This window comes from Gymnoscopelus braueri (genome assembly GCF_963280865.1).
Source record: "Gymnoscopelus braueri genome assembly, chromosome: 4".
NCBI lineage: Eukaryota > Metazoa > Chordata > Actinopteri > Myctophiformes > Myctophidae > Gymnoscopelus > Gymnoscopelus braueri.
In genome coordinates this window covers 26,022,420-26,045,435 of record NC_137605.1, presented here as the reverse complement: position 1 = coordinate 26,045,435, position 23,016 = coordinate 26,022,420, and the positions used below count along the sequence as shown (strand labels likewise).

The 23,016-nt window shown below is 43.6% G+C and overlaps 1 protein-coding gene across 1 annotated transcript in view; it reads left to right on the top strand.

The window, feature by feature from the left end:
- The first annotated feature begins 3,474 nt into the window (after positions 1-3,474).
- The window catches only part of myom3 (myomesin 3), a 69,010-nt gene continuing 49,468 nt past the window's right edge, over positions 3,475-23,016 (top strand). The window contains 8 exon segments of the mRNA XM_080426547.1: positions 3,475-3,589; positions 5,417-5,544; positions 11,916-12,014; positions 16,206-16,359; positions 17,241-17,398; positions 18,602-18,694; positions 20,547-20,635; positions 21,537-21,581. Coding sequence (XP_080282673.1) covers positions 3,584-3,589; positions 5,417-5,544; positions 11,916-12,014; positions 16,206-16,359; positions 17,241-17,398; positions 18,602-18,694; positions 20,547-20,635; positions 21,537-21,581 — 772 coding nt within the window. The 5' untranslated portion in view covers positions 3,475-3,583.

The following is a 23,016-nucleotide window of genomic DNA, read 5'->3' as shown; positions in this document are numbered from 1 at the left end:
AGGTCCTCGTGTCTTAAGAGCTGATATCTAGCTGTTGTTATAGCACCTTTACTGTATATACTGAAATTGATTCACGTAAGTGAGGGGAAATATTGACTTGCGACCCAAAAAATTGGCCCGACACATTGTTTGGGAAACACTGCTCTACCAGACCAAAATTGCCTGATGGATTCAGCATTCAATTACATGCCATACCCCCCACCCCCACATCCTCTCTTGCATTCTAATGAGCTCTTAATGGGAACTTGATTAAACAGCATGTAAACCGCTTTAAGACTGTGCAGGGGATGATGGCTTGTCCCACTGACTTTGGTATAGTCAGTGTATACTGTATTTATTTTTTTATTTAACCTTTATTTAACCAGTAAAAAACACATTGAGATTGGGTCTCTTTTACGAGTGTGAACTGGCCAAGAGGCATAAATGTTACACAGCTTTGCCAGTAAAAGCAAATACAGGACAATAACAATGACAGACATATAAAATAACATCCGTAAAAAAAATACCCACTACCTACCTACAAAAAATTAAAGAGAATCTATAAAGTGAGTGACCAATATAAAACTAAGAGAAACAACATTTGCTAGACTTCAAAGCAGGAGCAATGTCTGGGAAGTGTGTCCATGGCAATCCTTTTAAAACTCGTATAATATGCAGGACAGGTCTATTCTGGTGTCAATGGGGGTAGGGTCGAATATAAAATTGGTGATAGCGTACGCATCGCCCATTGGACAACATATTTTCAACCACTGACGCTTTCCAACGCTTACCTCCGCAGCAAACTCAATCATCAAAATTCATTTCAGTTACAAGGATTTCATCTGGCAGCAGGCATTATGCTCCCTGGTGAGGCCGAGGGGAGCCTGATGGCTCCTGATGACTGTAAGGGGAGCCGAGTCTCCCATTGTACGGAACTAATAAAGATGGCCCTCAGCTGCCTCTGTGCAGCAGTTATTCTTGGTTAGACTGTCATTGCTGAATCTGATGTATGATGAGAGGAGAGCCAAAACGAAGCCCCACTTGTATTGTGTGCTGATATTCCAGAGGCAGGTGTGGCAACTAAAGACTTATAAATAACCCCCCACCCCTCCATACAATGCCATGGCCTTGCACAATGGCATGCCCCCCCCACCCCTGTGTGCTTTTAGGCCACATCAGTCAGAGCTGCTGATGGCATACACACACAAGCACATACAAATGTTCCCATACACATCCACACCCAACATGGACCATAGCAGTTTGTGTGTGGGTTAGATATTGATATCCTTTTAATTGCGGTTCTTCCGCAGAAGAATCAAGGTTTCATTTGCCAGGAGAGAAAGCTTGATAAAGACAAAGTCATTGGCTGAATACACACAGGCGCATATATACTCACGCATGCACGCACACGCATGCACACGCACACACACACACACACACACGCACGCACGCATGCACACACACACGTGTGATAACCTTAATGAAGTCAGGCTGACTGAGCTCCCTGTTTAATGAGACAGAACAGTGGACAAGTTCCAGGAACTAATCAAAGATCACTGTAAAAGGAGATGGAGAAGGAGGAGGGGGACAAAGAGACGGGAGGTGGGGGAGGAATACAAAAGAGGAACACCAAATGACATGGGGGCAAAGAAGGGAGGAGGAGGAAGAGGAGAAAAAGAACAATATGGGACAGTGGAATGACAGATGGAAGTCGAGAAGAAGACATGCAGACATGTGAATCTCAGATGTTGCCGTGGTCATTCTTACAACCTTCTCCCTTTTATTGGTGGTGACATTTGGTGGGTGTTCAAGGCCAGCCTGATAATAAAGGCTTTGATCCAGTCTGTTAGGGTTCCTCACACTGCAACCCAGTCACTGTGTCCTTGAGTCCTCAATCCATCGCTGCCTCTCCCATTCCTTTTCCTTGTCGTCTTTGTGATTCTCTCTGTCTCCATCTCTCTCTCTGTTGCGTAAAACAGTGGGTAATAGTAAATTAGTAAATTAGTTTTTGTGCAAGCTCCATCATTTTTGTTATTTCCGAGAAAGGGAAGAAGATGAAGGGTGGGGGCAAGGGGGAAGAGATGGAGAGAGATCAATAAATATCAAATTATCTACATTATTTACACATAGTACCGTATATCTATCAAGAGCGGTAAGTACCTGAGGTAAGACAGAAAGGCGCGTGAGCATAGCAGCAGATATAAACTGTACATGATATGCTATGGACGTTAGTTAAGGTGCGAGAAAAAAAGACAGCGCGTACATGGCAGTACGGTGCAAAGTATCAGCACGTATAAGGTAACTGACACAGGTATAATCCACAGGTATAGGTCCATTTGGGAAGAGCAAGAAAAGTCCAAGTCACTGTCCCTGGTATAATCAGGTAGGTCCAAGTGCAAGTGGAAGAGCAAAAGTCCAAGACCAGCTTGAGGACAGGCGGTGATCATGCAGTCCATGACGGTAGCCGTGTGGAAGCTGGTGGTGTTGCCCTTGATACTGCGGTATACCTCCATTCCCAGACTCGGTCGTTGTAGGGGTTTGAACAGTTTGTGGCTGGGGTGGTGCCTGTTCTTGATGATGTGCCGGGCTTTGACCCCCCCGACAATCTCGTCCACCTACAATGTCTCTCTCATTTCTGTTTCTGTTTCATACCTCGCATCCTCCAGGCTCCCTCTCTCTAACACCTTTGAACCTATTCTCTGTCTCTCTCTTATTCCCTCTCCTTCTTGTCTTGCTCCCCCATTCTGCACAAAACCCATTCACTCCTCACTTAGCTTAACCTCTCTCTTTCTTTCTCTGAGCCAGCCGCCCCCCCCCACCCATCCATTCATTCATCCATCACATCTCTCTTTCTCATACTTGTCATGTCGTCCCAGGCTGTTATTTTGTTTCCTTTGAACCCGAGAGGAGCAGTGTTGAGGGAGGCACATATATGTACTATCTATATTTCCTTTCTGTGACAGCAGATTATTTGCAGCGCTACAGTACCTTGCGGTGCTTCCAGATGTTCCTTTCAGCTGCTGCAGGTCACATGGTTTCAGCCTATTTGTGCCGGGGGCTATTGTGCCGTCCTTTAGTGGCACGTCTGTAGAGCTGCCTGTAAGTCAATCTAGCGTGCTGGCCTTGATCATTTTGTTTGTGTGTGTGTGTGTGTGTGTGTGTGTGTGTGTGGGTGCGTGGGTGGGTGCGTGGGTGGGTGCGTGCATGTGTGGTTGGAGGTTATGGATATACAAGAGAGGTGTCATTGGTCTATATTTACCACCTTAAGAACGAGACAGCATTGTGCTGTCCACATTCTGGCACTGATGGACACTTTGTGTCCAGGGTCACCCCTGCTCTGCTTTCTGAGAGAGGCACAGGGAGAGGTGGCTGTGAGATAGAGACGCAACAAGGAAGAGAGGCAGTAAGTTGAGATAGATTGGTGGAGAGACATAGAGAAAAGAGACAGACAGACAGACAGACAGACAGACAGACAGACAGACAGACAGACAGACAGACAGACAGACAGACAGACAGACAGACAGACAGACAGACAGACAGACAGACAGACTGATCATCCATCCTACAAATCCTAAGGTGCCTTGGACAGACCATTTCTTCAAAGATGGACGTGAGTGGAATCTGTTAGTCTTGATCTCTATTCCTAGTGTAATCATGGCTGTCTGCCTTCTGTCATTTAGGACAACTTACTAACACACTGCAGTGCCTGATAATGAAAGGTAAAATTATAACACTAAGCCCAAAGGATTAGCCAATCACACGCTAGCTATTCTTTTACACGTGACTTCACAGAGCTGCTAAATTATTTGCCCTCTCTTCGTGTTATCAGGGGCTTTTTCTGTCTGTTGATTCTCTTGAGAGTCTATCCACTTGCTAGTTGTACTTCTTAATGGTCTCGCCTTCTGATGGATGTATCTTTTAATTACTCTCCCGGGACAACTAGAAGCGCGAGCTCCCGCCGTGTTCCGACAATGCTTCCTTCTTTCAACGAATAGAATACCATAATTTCCTGCACGTTCCTTTGTGTGTTTGTTGTCTGCTAGTTGGATGCAGAGGTCCTTAGTCTTTAGAGAGAGGCCCACCTGCAGGGACCAATCAGTTGTAATATGCCTTCTAAGCAAAGAAAGGAAAGTAGAACGGGGAACTACAAAGGCCCAACACGCTAGAATATTAGCATGTTACTTATTGGTATTTCCACCAGAGTTTCTGGCATTAATGTACGGTGATGAGTAGAAGCAACACATTATGGTTGTTTATGATGCTAACGCAGGTGGTTACTAGTGGGAGTGAGTGAACGCTCACCCGCGACCCGATTCTGTTGGTTGCATTCAACTCCCCAGAGCGGCCTGATGATTAATGGTGGTACTGTAGGGTGCAGGCAGCAGCACAGCAGAAATTGATGAATTATTACTGGCTCAACAGCCTACAAAAAGGCTGATTCATTTAAGTATTGGAACCCACCTTCCTCCACAGCCACACACCTGTCTAGCACGCCAATGAAAAGAACACACTGTGACTTGAAGAGGTGCATCTCAAAATGAAATACCAATCATATGAGAAACTAATATGTGTGTGTTTAATTTAACACGTCATGTATCACACTCAAAGTAATGGATCATCTTAAGCATTTGGTAAAATACTCATGTTTTTAAACAGTAAACATCAGCCAGCATATTTTTCCAAGCACATACAGTATATAGCAATTTTGCAATCAAACCCTGCCTTTTGCTGTGTGGCATTCCCATCATGCTACAGGACCGGTTGACATGGGGTCGCCTGTAAGAATCGTTGGAAATCGTAATCGTAGCAGGAGGTGATTCAGAGCTGCTATATTATTAATGGTGTCCCATACTGTCTCTAAATGGACTTCAGACACTGGTCCCCAGATGCTTCCAGATGTGAGACGATTGGTGCCTCTTTGTAGAACTAATCTATCAGCCAGCTAAATGGTCCCATTAACATTTTGCATACACGTAGCACACCCACTCTTCTCGTTTACTATTCCCAACGGATAGAAGCTGGGCGACTCATTAGCAATTCTACACCACAGCAATAAGTAGTGACCGCGGTCATTCGTTTAACACCTGGACTGCACTTAATACTAGGCGTGCAAAGCTGCCTGCTGAATACTGACAATAAAGTAGCTGCACTCTCCGCGCTCTTCAGTTTGATGCAGTCATTCATTTGCTACAGTACAGTCATGTTTAGTAACTGAACGTACAACTATAACGTGCTCCTGTGAGTGTCGTTGAATACTGCTACTGTGATCCCCTGCCATAGCTGCACTGCCTTTAGCGTTTTACTCATCCAGTGTGGCCATCACAACTCCCACCATGCATGCCAGGAGGACAGCTGTTCCTTCCTCCTTCTCGACCTGCCCCGTCTTCCCCCTCCGGATCTCTCCATCCTCACGCGCAGATATCCCTCCCGCCCGCAGGTGCCAGTCGGAGGGGTCACCATGGAAACCAGGACAGCGATGCGACGGGAGCAGGAGGAGCAGACGTCCCAGATGTCTCACAGCATGGAACTGTCCTCCCACATCAAGAAGAAGACCTTCACTTCCAGGTACAAAGACCACCACGCACCATCAAGCACTTGGATGATGTAGCGGTTTCCTTTCCCTTTTTTTCCTATCACGGGTGCTCTTTTTAACCCATTAAGACCTGAGGACCCGATTCTACCAATACCTTCTAGATCCCAACAGTTTTCTGAAGAAAAAAAACGTATGTTGCTATATCAGTGGTGCTCAAACGTTTTCATGTCAAGGACCCCCAAAATGATATGTACAGTATTTGTCCACCGACCCGCGATCTTAAATATTTTGTTCCAGGGGACCCAAACGCAGAATAGAGAGACTGAGGCAGAGCAGGCCAAGTGCACAACAATGTAATGACCAAAACTACGAACACAACGAGCTTGGAATATGAACTGGAAGAATACACTACAGAACACTGTAACAATATCTATAACTGGCAGGAAACACACTAAGGAACTGAGGGTTTATATAAAACACAGGTGAACACAACTGACAATCAATTGGCTTTGGGACTAACAGGACACAGGTTGAGATAACTAATAACCACAGGGAGAGACAAAACAGGTAACAGTAACTAAGGAAAACAGAAAACACTTGAACATAACTACAAAATAAAGGTACACAAGAATAGAACACGACAGTACATGACAGTAATCATTGCCATAGGGGAGCCCGCTGGCCTAGCGGTCCAGGTGCATACTGCATAGGCTCTAATGCCTGACAGTGTGTCGCAGGTTCGTGTCCCATTCCTGACGACCTTTGCTGCGTGTCACTCCCTGTCTTTCTCTCCCTGTTTCCTGTCATTCTCTACTATACTATCAATAAAGGCAGAAAATATATATATATATTTTTTTTTTAAAGTAATCATTGCCATACAGTGTTTTTTAAGGGTCTTCCCATCTCTCCAGCTCTTGAATAACCAGATAATACATTTTAATCACCATTTTAATCCAATCAGGAAAGAGAACCCATTAATCAGCTTCAATTTTATATTGTAGCAATTCCAATGTTGTGTGGTCATTTCTTTGTTTCATCACTTCCTAGTTAGTGTGTTTATCCTGTATCCTGTATGAGTTATCTCTCCTGACCTGAAAAAAAATCGGAGATGAGATGGGGAGACCCCGGTTACTGTACAAACACTGTAACGATTACTATGGGAATACAGAGCTATTTAACACTTTTGAACAAAAAACAAATACAGTATCACTTACACCCCCTTTAAGAACAGTCGTGCTCTTACTTTCTTGCTTATGCTTAGCCAGAATTCACACTGGGGAGCTACCCAGTACAAACACAGGTTAGGAAAGGCAGTAGGGGGATGTTAAGTGCATCGGTCAAGGGCACCTTGGTGGTCGTTTAGGAAAGGCAGAACATTACTCATTTTTATTCTCCGTCCCAGATATTCTCAGCTGATCTGGGAATTCAACCCAGCGTACCACAATTCTGTTTCTCTAACCTGTCTTAAACTACCGCTGCCGGCAAAGGCTCTAAAAATTACTTTATAGAATTATGGTCGGATTTCATTGAATCACTGGCTAAAACGGATTCCTCTGTATGTGTGGTTAAGATTTAAATATGCCTCTTATTGCATTGCACAGCTAAATCTGGAGTGTTCAATTAAGTGTAAAAGTGTACCCACTTTCAAAGTTTAATTCACAAAAAAAGTCACTTGTACAATAGATAGATGTTACAACAATAAGCTAAACTATTGTTTATTTAAATACAATACATGATTAGTCAGCAAATAAAATACATTTCTAAGCTCACTCTTCCGCAGTGTCTGCGATAACAGATTATGCAGATAAAGTTGAATGGCACATAATCGATCTACATCATGTACACATTATAACTCAAGTGGTTTGGCAAGGATGAGGTTCTTCGTATTTGTGCAGTGAAATTCTTACAAATGAAACCAAATGGAATCAAATGAACCCTTATTTGGTTCCATTTGTACACGCCTCAGAGTTAAACTAACACTGAAGATTTGCTGTTGAAGAATTGTGCTGTTGACTGAAGTAGCTTGCCTGATGGGTTGTAGCTGTGATGGATTTTTTTTGTTGCTGGAATTTAGTGGCATTGTAAATAGAAACACGCAGCATGTTACTCGACAAAATGATATCAGTTGAAAATATGTATAAATAAAATAGCCTTTTTTTCTGAGCTCAATGAGCCGTCAAAGCTGTGGTGGGTAGCCTACACCCTGGAACACTGGAGGTAGAACACACACACACACACACACACACATAGTTATAGTTTGCAGGATTTTCCATGGTGAAAGCTTGCTAAAGGTTGCAAGGGCACTGGTTTTGTTTGACAAATATGAGGTATCTGATGTTTGTCGCAAATAAAAGCTTGGAGCATTCAAAAGTGAGTTGCGAGCCCCCGCTTTGTTTTCATGATTCTGTTCTTGCAGTTTGGCTCTGCACCAAGAAACGGAGAATGTGCGTTCTTTCTTCTTTGAATGACAAATATGAGGTGCCATGCTGTGGTGGGCAAGTGCCCCACCCCTATGGCAGATCTGCCCTCGCGAGAGAAACCAAACATCTACTGCTCAGTCAAGAGGGAATCACCACTTGGCCAGGGGAGGTGTTGGGCTTATGAGCTTCAGGAAGGGCTACTTGTCAACCAGTATGTGTCCTACCTGACACCAGTCTACATTTCTCAATGGAAGACTGAGGAGACCACCTCCAACCACTGAGCAGATGTACTAGTTATGTAAGGGATCATGAATAGTGAGCTGGCCCCGGCCCACAGATTGGGAATCACTGCTCTACAGATTGTTTGAAACATCATCCCAGATTGCAGCTTTATAGGCCTCATCACTTTTTCCTTTGGAGCCAACTTATGATCTCTTTATTATCTTTATAGTCCCAATAGAATCAAGTGGAACTTTGGCAGAACAGTAGAGAAAGAAAGGAGGGGCAAGAAAGCACCCTGATGCCCTTAAACTCTTCCAAAAATATACTTTAAAAAAATTGCTAATAATTGCAAAAATAGATGATATTTTTTTGACTCCCTCCGCTGTGAAAATGAATGATTCCAACGTGCTGAACTTAGAGGTCATGTGTTGCTCTGTGAGTGTGTGAGAGAGCAGGTACAGTGAGACACCAATGGACGCTAGAGACTCACATTTATCTCCATGTTACTGTAGGTGAAGCACAGTGGCATCTGGGTAGGTTTAGGAAGCATCACTTCTAATGAGGTAAAAATGGGTTTCACTTCTGCGAAACTTTCATCGCCCTTTTCATAACTGTGGCTTGTGCGAATAATCTCCCATAATCATGCACTGTAAAGGTTTTGTTATTGTTTTTTTTGTCTTTGGCCTTGAGGAAGTGTAGTGTTTATAACATCCTCAGTTTTGTGTGTGTGTGTGTGTGTGTGTGTGTGTGTGTGTGTGTGTGTGTGTGTGTGTGTGTGTGTGTGTGTGTGTGTGTGTGTGTGTGTGTGTGTGTGTGTGTGTGTGTGTGTGTGTGTGTGTGTGTGTGTGTGTGTGTGTGTGTGTGCGTGCGCGCGCGCGCGCGTGCGTGTGTGTGTTCAGTGCACAGACTGTTAGCCGGTCTTACATTGCCAGGCCCAAAGCTTTGTGCTACATTATTCACCAACCTGGACCCCACGGTGTACGTGCAAGAGAACAGTCGAGGAACCAAAACACGAGCAATGAGAAACAACAACAGTGTGTATTAGTGTGTAAACAGGAAAAAGCAGAAGTTGTTCTTTGAGTGCCATGAAATGGGGAAATTCCCCAGCTTATAAACAAAAGAAAACGAGAAGTGCCGTCAATTTGCATTGTTATTTGTTAGGTGGCATGTTGAAACGGTATGCCTGAGGCTAGATGTCAGGGAGCAACGGCACCTGGAAGTGCTTACACACACACGCGCGCGCGCACACACACACACACACACACACACACACACACACACACACACACACACACACACACACACACCTGGGTGGAAATCAATTCCAGCATGCAGATGCTGCATGGAAGTTGTCTAGTTTATTTTTCTGTACTGTATACAGAGTCTGGTGAAAACTTATGAAGCAGCACATGTGAAATACCAAAAGATTTAGAAATATCATCCTCCGAATACAGCTATACTTAGTCTTCTTAAGCCAATACAGTACGTGGGTACGATAGTCTCTTGGGTGAATACTGCTATAATTAGTCTTCTCAAGCCAATACAGTACGTGAGTACAATAGTCTCTTGGGTAAAAGCGGAACAGAAGATAGCACGTCTCCTGTTACTACCAAATGCCTCCCAACCTTATTGTCTCGGGTGACCTTGCCTCTGACAACAAATATCCCTTGGCCTGTTAGTAGTACCAAGTATGGGCCTTTGTGGTGTGTGCGGTCACGGCAGCGGCCCAAATGAGCCAATTGATTGCCATGGCAACCCCAGACCCAAGCTTGATTTGGCAAATTCCCCACACCTGTCGAATTCCCCACCCCTGCCATTTGATTACTTACTGTAGTCAGTCTACTTTCCACAGTCAGTTTGCGCTTCAGACATTCTCCACACATTCTCCACAGACGTTTACCACTGCACAAGGACTTTCCAGAACCGCCGATCCCCCCGATATATGGGCATATACTGATAACATCAGGAATCTCCATATATGGTCATAAAAGGGATATGGACAGACAGATATATAGATCTCCATATATGGGCACAAAAGGGACACAGATAGACAGACAGTTACAACGGGTACTCTGACAATGGGTATAACCGGTATTGCATAACAAGCTGGGCCATGCATTCCCTATTTGCATCGTTCCCAACTTGCATCGTTCCCGAGTAGGCCGGTACCCAACAGGCAACCTGTCTAGTGTATTCAATTCATCAAGTCATAGTAAAAGTATACAGTAACAGTATGTACAGAAAAACAGTGGGGGGGTCATTTATTTTGGCTAGTTACAAATTGCAGACAGGTGCTCTTTTATGGCTGCTTTGAAGGAGGGTAGGGGGTCGCACTTTTTGATGGCTGGTGGTAGGGAACTCCACATTTTGGTGGCATAGTAGTAGAATTAATTCATCCCCATGTTTGTACCAAATCTAGGGGGAATGAGATCGGTGGTGTTGTGCCCGTGGACGTTTCTCACTCTTTTGTAGTAGTTTGACAGGTACATGGGCACTGGTCCCTTGAGTATCTTGAAAACCAGGCTCATTGCAATGCAAGTTGCTGTACTCTGTCCTCTACCCTGAGCCATTACACCCTAGCATAGTGAGCAGGGGTTATGTGAGTCCTAGGTGTGAGGTCTAGTAGTCTGATGATGCAGAAATCTGATCAGTCATACAATCTCTCTGCAGACAATAGTGTGTGTTTGTGTTCAGGCACCAGTGAGGAAAAAGGGAACATAGCGGAGAGCAGAGAGAAGCTGATAATGATAATGCTTATCAGATGTGTTTTCAGTTGAGAGAAAAACAGGTCAGCAGGCATTTCATGCATGGTCCTTTACACGAGGAGCCTATGAAACCAGATAACCAGTCATGTCCTACTGCCATGTGTTTTGGTAGAAAGTTCATGAGCGGTGTAAAAAATGTGCTCATTTGACAAAATTAGCTTACATGTGATCAAACCATATCACTCTGTGGAGGCCACTGCAGCAGTGTTTTCCATTCATTCTGCATCTCTATCTCAAATTCTTATCACTACAGGCGTTGTGACAGAGTGACTACAGCCAAATCTCAACAAGCACCAAGTGCAGCATATTGCACAGATGAGCGCAATTTCCTGTGCTAGATCAAAGGACAATGCTGGAGAGCATGTGTGACAAATTGAGCAGTGACAGACAGGGCTGCAAGTAAAGTATGTCCCTTCTGCCCTGTGGTAACCCATTGAACTATACGTAAGCCTGTGGGCTTCTATGGCTCAGAGACACACTCACACAAACATGGTATTAGTGTGACAAACAATGCTGACAGCATGTTTCCAAGAGGGTCTGCCTTCCATGGATCCTGGCATTATTATGTATCTCTTTTGCTTGCTGTTGCAGTAAACAGTAAACAGAGGAAGAGACAGAAGATATCCAATGAAGCAGTTTTCTATCAGTAGATAAGATAAGGATTTTAAACTAAGTGCTGGAATAAATCGAAATGCATGCATATATTAGGTTTGCCTACACACTGTAGCAGCAGGCCTTCATGTGTTGTGTGCACCAACCCCCCCCTACTGTTAACATGAGGAACAGCAGAACAGCTGTCACCTGAAGGGGAGCAAGAGGCTGAGGAGAATAATATACACAATCCATACACCAGCATTTTTGGGGAAGAGTAACGCACTAGAGATTGAATATTTACTTACCCATATTTCACAATTGCCAATTAAGCTGAGTTCTATGACTCTCTATTAATCAAGTGTGTCCTTTTTGTGTTCCTGCCATGCTGTCCCGATGCAACAGCGACGAGGAGCCTTCTTATGCCGAATACTATCCCATCATCCCTGGCGACGTGATGTCTGCTAAGGAGCTCCTTGGCAAGTTCCCCCGCCACAGGACATGGTACTGTACAGTGAAAATGGCAACACATGGCCTACATTACATGGCAACAGTCCACTGCTTTCAGAGATTATATTTTAGGCAGCAAAACTCAATGAGTCTCACACATCATCCAGACATATAGTGCATGTAGGCTACTGTACATACTGTAGTGCATTTTTTGGAGGTGATCAAATGTGTTATTTTCAAGGGGTTTAGATTCAAGGCTCATAAATACAAAATGTCCATCTTTGAGGGAGATCACGTGATTTACCATTAATATAAAACAGGAACGTGTAATTCCATATTTCCACTGAAAATCATAATGGATGCATCAATAATGCATCAATGCATCAATGATGCATCATCAATACATCAATGAGCAATGTACACCGAGGTATTGACCCCTGCACACTCAGATTTAACATTCAAATCTCTTTAATAATACTTTGCAATGTCACAAACAATGACATCACTGGAATGCTTCTTTTGAAGATGTTTTATGGAGTTTTATTTATGATGTATGTAGAAACATTGCAACTACAAAATTATTCACAATATTAAATGAATGCATGTTTTGCAGGATAATTTCCTTGAATTGGCATGTTTTCTCTGAAGGAACTCGTCTTTATACTCTACATAAGTCATTGTGTGCATGCTGGCATCGTGCCGTCTCATTTCAAATGCAGGGCTCTAGTCTACTCCTGAGGACAACCTTCCTGAATGAGGCACATTTATCATGAGAGTGGAGGAGTGGGTCAACTTTCTTTATGGCTGTTATGGAACTGTATCTGCTGTATCTTTCTCAGCTGTCCTCTTAAGCCAATGGAAACTGTTAATAAGACATGGAAGGGAGAGCTCCTCGATCCCCCCCACCACACACACACACACACACACACACACACACACACACACACACACACACACACACACACACACACACACACACACACACACACACACACACACACACACACACACACACACACACACACACACACAGACACACTAAAATGACCAGCTGTCAGCCAGCTGCTTTGCCAAGGACATTTTCCAGCCTAAAAGCATAACAAAGTTGAAAAAATGATATGATCTGAAGTTGCCTTCAAGATAAAAAGAGACAAGAGACAGGACTGTTCATGACATGACGCCATGATGAGCTGTGATGTGTGATCACAGACAAGTCACATCCATAGCAAGGGCACTCCAAAAGTCACCAAAGTTTGAAACAATTCGTAAGCCTCTTAAGTCATACGCATTAGCATAATAAGATATGCTAACTCGCACCTTGCCACTATGTACTGAACTTTCATAACAAAAACAACAAAATAATAGGCTACAATAATACAATAATGTGATATGACGTCTTCATATGATCACAATACAAGGAGTGGGAATTAATGCCCGGCTTCGGAAGAGATTACATCATCAACCTTGAAATACTTCCCAGACTACTGGAGGGAGTTTAGGTCACAGAGAACAGGGAAGCCAGGGGCAACGTGATGTCTGGCCCTTGATTTACTTACCCCCAAAATCCCTCTTCCGCGGTCAACTTGCTCCTGTCTGGGTCACACTTGATCTGCCTCTGGCTTCACTAGTCCCTTGGCACAGGGATCACCAGCAGAGCAGTGAAAGGCTCTTTTACTGCTCTTTTTATTTTTTCATACTTCAGCCAGGATGACTTTGATCTGATCCTTGTGTCAGAGAGGGGATTTGACATCCCTGGCATATGCAGATATCCTCATCCTTAGCTAAATATAGCTAGCGCTGAAATTATACCCCCCCCCCCCCAAACTGAGGAAGGAAGCGTTGAACCCAGTAGCTGCCGGCAGTGGATGGAAGGACGGAGGACGCAGAGAGCATTGAAGGAGAGGATGAAGAACACAAGGGAAACGGATTTGTCAGCGCAGAGTGATAAAGAGCGGTGGGTGGGGCGGGGGTCTTAGAGGGTGAAATCACCACCTCTCCAAAGACAAAGCGCTGTTGACTGTAATGAGACTCAGCTGCGCCTGCATGCCCAACTTTGGCGGCTTGGCATCTCATTAAGTGCCCTCAGCCCACAACCTTCTCAAATAACCCCCCACCCGCCACCACCACCCACCACCACCACCCACACACCGCACAGAGCAGTCCGCTGGTGTGCTTATAATGCTAATTCGACAGGCGCCGTTGCATAACCTTGCAGATATCTCCCACCTGCACAGCAAAATCCTTTACAGGTCAATTTTTACACTCTCAGAGTTAAACCTGTATCACGGAGGATTTTCACTGGGTGGTAATCCCCGTACCTCCACCGTTAATGAGGTCGTCTCCCTCTGAAGCATAATTTACATCACAAAACTCTCTCTTACACCCCCCCCCCCCCCCCTCCCTCAGAGGGATGAAGGCGTTTTGGGAGGGATGCCAGAAAAGTGAGGAGTCAGAAGGATGCGAGAGAAAGAGAGAGAGAGAGAGAGAGGGGGGGGGGGGGGGTTAGAGGGATTAAGAAGAAACCTCTCACAGAATGGTGTTGAGATCCCTGGAAATTGTGATTGAGTGGCAGTATGGGACTTTTACTGTCATTTGAATAACAAAATAATGGGGTTGCATATTTGCCTGCACACGATGTGTGTGTGTGTGAGTGAGTGCGTGCGTTGCGTGCGTGCGTGCGCTCACACATACTGTATATCAGTATGTGCTTGCATTGTCCAGTATACATTTGACTCACCCTTGCACGCTGTAATGTTTGATTCACATAACCCCACCTCATTCCATCCCTCTCTGTTTCACGCTTTTCTCTCCGTTTTCTACCTTTCCTCCACCTCCACTTCCTCCTTTGACGGAGAGTCTTATTATGCAAATGATGTTGCTCACTCACGCATGCTTGGCTCTTTTGTGTGGAGGTCAGCCGCTCCTCACACCGTGAAATGATATTAAAAATTACCACTTGGAGCAGTAAGTAAGCCATAACACTCTCAGACACTTGAAAAGACCCTCCCCCGAGGTGCTAACATGCATCGATGTGTGTGTGTGTGTGTGTGTGTGTGTGTGTGTGTGTGTGTGTGTGTGTGTGTGTGTGTGTGTGTGTGTGTGTGTGTGTGTGTGTGTGTGTGTGTGTGTGTGTGTGTGTGTGTACAGCAACATCTTTGTGCTGTAGTTGACTAAATTATCACAGGAATTTGTGGGACCATTCATGCCCTATATATAGTAGCCCCCAAAGCCTTCAACGTTTGTGCCTCTCTGTTGTGCGTGCGTGCGTGACTGGCCACCATGTGTTGGTTCCCGGTTGAAAAAGTCTCTGATCCAATCAAAGTGAATCGAGAATCACCAGTGGCACATCTCCATGACAACTGGCTTGATCAAAGGCGTATCCAGGACCAGGACACAGCAGTGCTTTGAATTGTCCCTACCTGAAGAGGTCCAGGAGAGACTGATGTCAGCATTTGACACATAAAAAGTACTGCTGCTGCATGTTAACACCTTGGCGGGAATCAGCAATGACAGCCCCTTTTGATATTCCAGTCACAAAAGAACAAACTGGGCCTTAGGCTGTCTGCATGTGTAAGTGAGTGTGTATCATTGTGGAAAAGTACGAGTTGACATAATAGGTCAGTGGTTCTCAAACTTTTTCATGTCAAGGTATTTGGCCACGGACCCTCATCTGAAAATATTTTGTGCCAGTGACCCTCATACAATATTTATGTTGTTAAAATGTTTCAAGAATATACAGAATTCTTCAAATTCGGTCAAGATTTTTTGAAAATAGACGATCCACAAGCTAAAACAAAAAAATCTAAAGTTTCTCCCGCAAACCACTGTACCCTGCAGGACCCTAATGACAGTGTGCTAAATGTTGTTGGGCCGGTATCTAAATGGCCTGATGGTTGTTTTCTTACATATTGTCAAAAGGTCTCTCTTCTCCCTCTCCCTCTGTGTCCCCTTTTCTAATAGTGTTGTCCTAGAAACATGATTGTATAATCATAGTTTTCCAATGGAGTTGATTACTGTTGATTACTGTATTTTTCACACTAAGTGTGCTTATACTAGTTCTGCCCCATTTGAAATCAAATGAACAGTTCTTTCATAATAGATAGATAGATAGATAGATAGATAGATAGATAGATAGATAGATAGATAGATAGATAGATAGATAGATAGATAGATAGATAGATAGATAGATAGATAGACAATTTTAGAAATGTTTAACGATGCAATCTTTTTGTTTTGCTCTACCAGGGAGGTGCTGAAAGACACCATGGCGGCTGATGAGGAATACTACAGAGACAAGTGGACCATGTTTGGGAATGAGTGTGAGAAGGTGGAGCTAGAAGTCATCAGGAATCAGCGTGTCATTCGCACCCGCGTTGATCACATGGCCCTACGCAAACAGGTAAGGAGTCTGGCTGCATTTGCGTCTTAAAGTAATACTAGGTAACGTTTTCAACAAAACTAAAGTTAAATTGTATATATTTTGTGAGTGGCAAAAGTTTCACAACACCCACTCCATGAATTTCACCCCCGGAAGCCTTTTATTTATATATTTTCTATTGAACGGTGTCGGGGGGGGACTTTCCCAGGAAAATGACGTCATCTGGCCGGAAAACGGAGGCGGAAATGCACTGGTTTCCTGTTTGGCCAGGAACTACCGCAACGGTTTCCTGTTTGGCCAGGAACTACCGCGCTAATAACAAAAAGGAACCTCACGCTGATTTTAAGAGAATGTAGGATTGGAAGATCGAAAAAGAACAGAAAAAGAAAGCACAGCTCATGGTAACTAATGCTCCACTGGCTAAGAGAAACGATCCGCAGATAGTATAAAACAATTAAAAGAGCGCTTTTTGAAACGCTTCCGGTGAAAACAAATGGAATTCTGGGTAATCGAGGACTACGGAAATTGTATGCAGTGACGGTAGTGACCAGCAGAGGTTGCTAAAAATCGTTATTTGTGAATCTGCATTGTACAACTTTAATATAAATGAACACTTGTTCATAATTTTTCAATTTTTTTTAACTTTCTGTTACACATTTCATTTTATACATTTCACTCCCTTTTCTGTAATTCCGTGTCTGTTATTGCACTACTGCAGTTTTGTTTGGCATATTTGTCTTCTTCTGTTTTGTCTGCTGTTTCTTATGAGCCTTTTGGGTTTATTCATCTCACTAGAACAATGTTCTATTCTTTTAGTAGTATGTGTTTTTTTTTTTGCGTGCAAACAAAGAAACTTCAAGAAACTTTAAGCTTCGTCATTCATGGGCTTGTCCATGTTCCAGGCAGAGAGGAAGGCAACCGTCCACCTCAAGTACTTAGAGGACCTGAGTCGGAAGGCCCCAGACTTCATCATCCCACTGAGGGCACACGCCGTTTGGGAGGGCATGACGGTCAAACTCTCCTGCACCGTCCAGGGCTGCCCACCCCCAAAGGTCACCTGGTGAGAACCAGTGTTGATTTTGACAGCAAATTTTGATTTAGTTTTAGTCTTTTGAATACAATTCTGTATAGTTTTAGTCCTATGTTAGTCATCTGAAATGTTTTACTTCTAGTCTAGTTTTAGTCGACTAAATATCATAAGGTTTTAGTCGACTAAATATCATAAGGTTTTAGTCGACTAAATCTACGGTTGATTTAGTCGACTAAAATGTATTTTTGGTGGGCCGTGATGGCATCGATATGATTTTCACTTAGCTGCATGCGCGCACTGCGACGCGTTGTGAGCTTGTAGATCAACTATTTTCGGTCTGTGAAACCTGCGCAAACATGATGACTTGTCTTAGTTCTACTGGATATCTCTACTAGTCCCTACCAAACTTTTTTGTTTTTGTTTTTATTTAGTTTTCGTCAGTGATAAAAGGTAGTCGACGAACATTTTTCGTCATAGTTTTAGTCGACGAAATCAACACTGAACCTCTCTTTCCAGCACTCCACTGACCTTCACAACCACATCTCTTATCTGTCAACACTTTCAGAGAATGACATTTTAATTACATGCATCTTGGTTATAGGTTATAACATCTTCATGACTGATTCATAGCTCATCTTTTATTCAGCAGAGTTCTATTGAATTAATTCATGAGCTCATTAGTAGAGGTATAGAATAATGTTCCAACCATGACCATTGTAACCATTTAAAACTAAGGCTATGGCAACATTTTCATCCGGTCCTGATCCCTGGGGTTGGGATGTGCGTATTAAAGTGAAATTAACCGGTCTCCCGCAGGCAATGTTTCTAAATGCTGACCGTGATACCAGTGCTGTGAGAGACTAGCTGATGAAAAGAATATAATGTTCTGTATTCATGAACCCAAGCCGAGATGCCGAGAACCTGCGGCTCGTGGGTTTAACCGTTCCAGATGGGACCTGTCGAGCCCAATGAGCTCAGCAGATAGCTGCCCTCGACAATACGCAACTCAAAACGGAATGAGAGATCAAAGACACACCCCAGCGCACTCTCCATCGCAGCAATAGACACGACCGAATTAACTGTTGATTAATGAAAGATGTGCATAGGTAATGTCTGGGCACGAGCACTGGATTGGAACCCCCAAGCATAACCTGGCTTCTGCTTTTGCTTTGATGCATTTGGGAAAAGTGCTCCTGGTTGTTTTGCACATACTCTTTATTCTTTCCACCTCAGGTACAAAGACGGCGTGCCTCTGAGCTCATACAGCCAACCTTGGACACACAGTATGCAGCAGAAGTTTGGCCTCAATTCACTGGAGATCAGAAGGTATAGGTTGTTGGTTAAACTTGAAGCTTATCCCTACTCTCTGCTACTATTGTGAATGTATAGGCTACTGGAGGGCAGAATGTATACAGTACTTCCAACTATATATGAATATATAACAGGGAGACTAGTAGCTTGCATGCTTAGCAAGTCCCTGCCGTGAATAAACAAACATATAAAACACAATTATATAAGGGGGCGGAGAGGAGAATGGCATAGTCTTGTAAGACTAAATGAGGCTGTCGGATGAAAAATGCATGCATTTAGCTCCCTGTTGTGTTTGGAAGCTATTTCTTGCTTCTGTACCATTATGCAAACAAATGAATCAGTCATGTCATGTAAGTCAGGCGGTGCCACCGCTCACCTTCTCACTGTGCTTCTTAACGATTTGGGGGTTCAATGCAGTAACGCAGCCCAGGAAGTAGTCTACATAGGCTACTGTACATTCAACACACAGGATGAGCATGAGCTTGTAACTATATTGAAAAAGGGGGGGGGCGGGGAGAAAGAAAGAAGAAGCAGAATCTGCATTAAACACCACGCCATCATCAACACTAATATAACTTTTTCAGCTCTTTGGCTTATACAAAATATGTATTTCATAATAGTTAAGCTATTTATAATTAGTTAATAACTAATTATTCATACACTATTTATAAAGCACATGACTAAGTCATTAGCAGAGGCATATACATCATTTTTCTTGAATACATTTAATCTAACAGATACATTACAATTTGCTTCATATAAATACATGTCAAAGAGTGTAGTCTAAGAGAAGTAATCGTTAAGGGCACAACAGCTGCATATCTACAGTATTGGGTCAGCTATTTTCAACACGCGACAATGTTGTACGATATTGCGACAAGTATGAATCAGACTTAAGTGGCATGAGTGGCAGTCATGTGCTGTGATGAATTGGAGCCAAGTAGTTCATGGGCAATTGCAATTAAATATTGCACACCACTTTACTTAGCTTACTTGTTAATGTAACTAAGATATTGGATATAGTAAGTGTTTTAACTGTGCCAATAACAACAAGCATTGACTGTTTTATGCTAGCATCTGGGCCTGGTAGCCCTGGTTAGAGGATTCCTTACTGCTGCTGCAGAGATTGAGTGAGTAGCTATAGAACCCTTAACAGACGACGTCACACTGGTTGCAAGTGTCATACTGGTTGCAAATTAAACCCATTCTGTCAGGTCTCGCTAGGGCGCGCAGCACTAGCCAACACTCAAGAGGGTGTTGGGGTGCGCTGAAACCAGTGCACCCCAAAACAACAGGTTGAGAATTGATTGCATGAAACAATCACCTGTGCATCCAGTCTCAATGTTAGTAAACAAATACTTGGTCTATAGGGCACTGGGGCAGCCTATTCATCCAGACCACGGTAACATTATTATTAATGTTCATGTTAAGCTAGTTGGCAAGCTGTAAATAAAACAATATCGGAGTACTGCACTGCACATCTAGGCAAGGGTTATTTCAGATGATATTTAAGAAGATAATGAAAATATGCGTTCTTATGTTTGTGAAAGAATTCAATCGTTGAGAAAAAATTATAAAAATGACAAATTGTTGATCTACTATAAATTGTTCAGAGCTTTTTAATAATTCTAACATTTAGTAGATCATCAGGGAATCAGGGAATACCGATATGGTGACAGAGTGGATTCACAAATTATTACATCATCATCAATCCATAGTTTATTACACAGTAGAGAGAACAGCGGGTAAAAGTCATTTTAGTCAATAGCTATAGCTTCCTAATATTCCCATTTTTTTTCCTACTGAGTACATCTTGACCTACTATCACCTTTCACACAGGTGCATAACAGTCCTATATTCTCCCCAGGTGCTCTCCTGAAGATGCTGGCGAGTACAAAGTGGTGGCCAAGAGTCCCCTGGGTGAAGCCTCTACATTTGGAACACTGGTGGTGAACTGTGAGTATAGCTGCCTGTTTGATGCTGTACATACTCAAAGCCCTAGTGGAGATTCATCACGGATTTGTGATAGATGGGTTACTGCGCTAGCCGCCAAGCCCCACACACCCCTCTGTGAATACTAATGCCTCCTTATTTCTCACTGCTCCCCGACGTGTTCACTCTTGTAAGAAAAGGGAACGTTTGGATTCCCAACCAGAACATGTTACTTACTTTTCCTTCTTCTTTGCACTCATGGAGCAGTTTCACATTGATTTATGCCACTTGTTTTCTTCCTCCTAATGCCGTGTTCTGTATAAGCAAAAGATTATTACTATGATAGAATTTAGATATTTGGACCAGAGTCAGTGTCAGACAGGGAGGATGCGAAAAGCATAGCTCTATGCATAAGTGTCTACTCTACATAATCGATTATTATGAATCTGTTGGCTCAGTGATGAATTGATGTAAGAAAAGAAAAATTGGGCATTGTGGATTAAACCACTCCCTCCGACCACCAAGTATTGTTTTGTCTCGGGTTTTTTTCTCAGCTGGTAACGGGACCCATGCAGGCTTACTGGAAAAAGCATGCGGGCGCAGTAAGAACAGAAATAACAATGACATAGAGCTCTGTCTTACTACATACATTAGATATTGAGAGCCTTAATGAGGCACTTCAAGAAGCTTTTCCTTGCAATCCATATTTCACAGGCTGTCCTTCGATGGTTATAAATAGGTTAAAGGGAATATTAGATGTGACTTGCATAAACGGAGTTTCACCACGATTGATCTGTCTTTTCTCTTTGTCTCTTCCATTTTCATTCCCTCGTACTTTCATTCTTTCACTCACTCTACCCAACGCTCTTCCTCTCTCTCCCCCCTCCCCCCTCTCTCCCCCCATCTGGCCCGCTCCTCCATACAGCATATCAAGGAACCGTGGCTGGATCAGAGCACTTGCAAATCCCTGGTAAGTTTCACACCGATGCCTAATGAAAAATGTCCCCTTTCATTTTCTGTGCCACCGCTTTGAAGTTCCTCTCCTCTGGTGAAAGCTGCGAGGGCAGAGTGGCTTTGAAGGCAGAGGTACTGTACAACACAAGTCCTGCTGCTGTGCACCTAAGACAGATTTTGAAGACTTGAAACTTGAACGGAAGCATGGTGTTGATGATGTTTGCTCATGAAGGAGAGGGGGGAGGGGGGTCGCTGCATGTACAAGTTTTGTGTACCGTGGATTTCCACGTCTATGCAGCACTAATGTATATATATGCGCTTAGTAAGGCTGCGTGTGAGGCACAGTTGTGGGATATTGAACGAATCCTTGCCATTTGAGCCGAAGCGAGAGTCATGTATATTTCATTTCTAGAGACTAGATTCATTCAGCTTTGCTTCAAGCCAGAGAGCATCACACATTGGCCGTGCCACTCTTTGACCTGGATTAGCCACCCTCCACCAAGTGTGTGTGTGTGTGTGTGTGTGTGTGTGTGTGTGTGTGTGTGCGTGTGCGTGTGCGTGTGCGTGTGCGCGTGTGCGTGTGTGTGTGTGTGTGTGTGTGAGGCTGTTCGCCTTGCTGTGATCTTCCAGCTAGTTCATAGCACTTTTAACATACGTCCACACATTCTTCTCTACCATAGTTCTGTGCAACAGCCCCACTCTCTGCATAATCTACAAATTAAATGGCAATCATTTTCAATTAATCTTTATCGGCATGTAATGCCATCAGAGTCTGCTTGATGGGTGGGGTGGGGTGGGGGGTAGGGGGGGGGGTAGTATAGGCTATGCTGGTGTTTTCATAGGGCCGATAATTAATTATCTCAAGTAGTAGCAGTAAGAGCTGATCTTATTTCCCAAAATGGATCACTCACCAAACAAAGGTGCAACTGTGGTGCATTTATCAAAATCATTATTGCTTGTAAGGAAGCATAGAAGGGGAGTTATTGAGAAGCAGAGATCCAAGGGGGGATGGGGGAGGTTATTAAGGCTATGCACGCTCTTCTGATTACAAGGACTGATAAGGAGTGTAAGATGATTATAAGAAACGTGTCAGCGCCACTCGGCTACGTCTCTGGGAGCAGGGTTTGACAGGGCCTTGTAGCAAACATTTCTCTCACTTCCACATTGCGTCGCTTCAGAGTTCACTCAACCATGAAAAGAAAAGTGTATCTGAGTGTCTCGTCAAGAACTTTAGACTGCAGGTGTCACACCCTTCTTGGTTCCCTTTTCATCCTGTCTTCAGTTGTGTTTCCCCCTCGTTTGTGTGTCTGTGTTTTCCTTTTTTCCCTTCCTTTACCCCCTTTTTTTGGTGTTTGTTTATTTTCTTACCTCCGAGGGATGCCTGTCATGGCTGTCCTTTGTCTATGTGTTGCTCTGGGAGACGGTGGAACCTTTCTTTCCATTACGGTCGG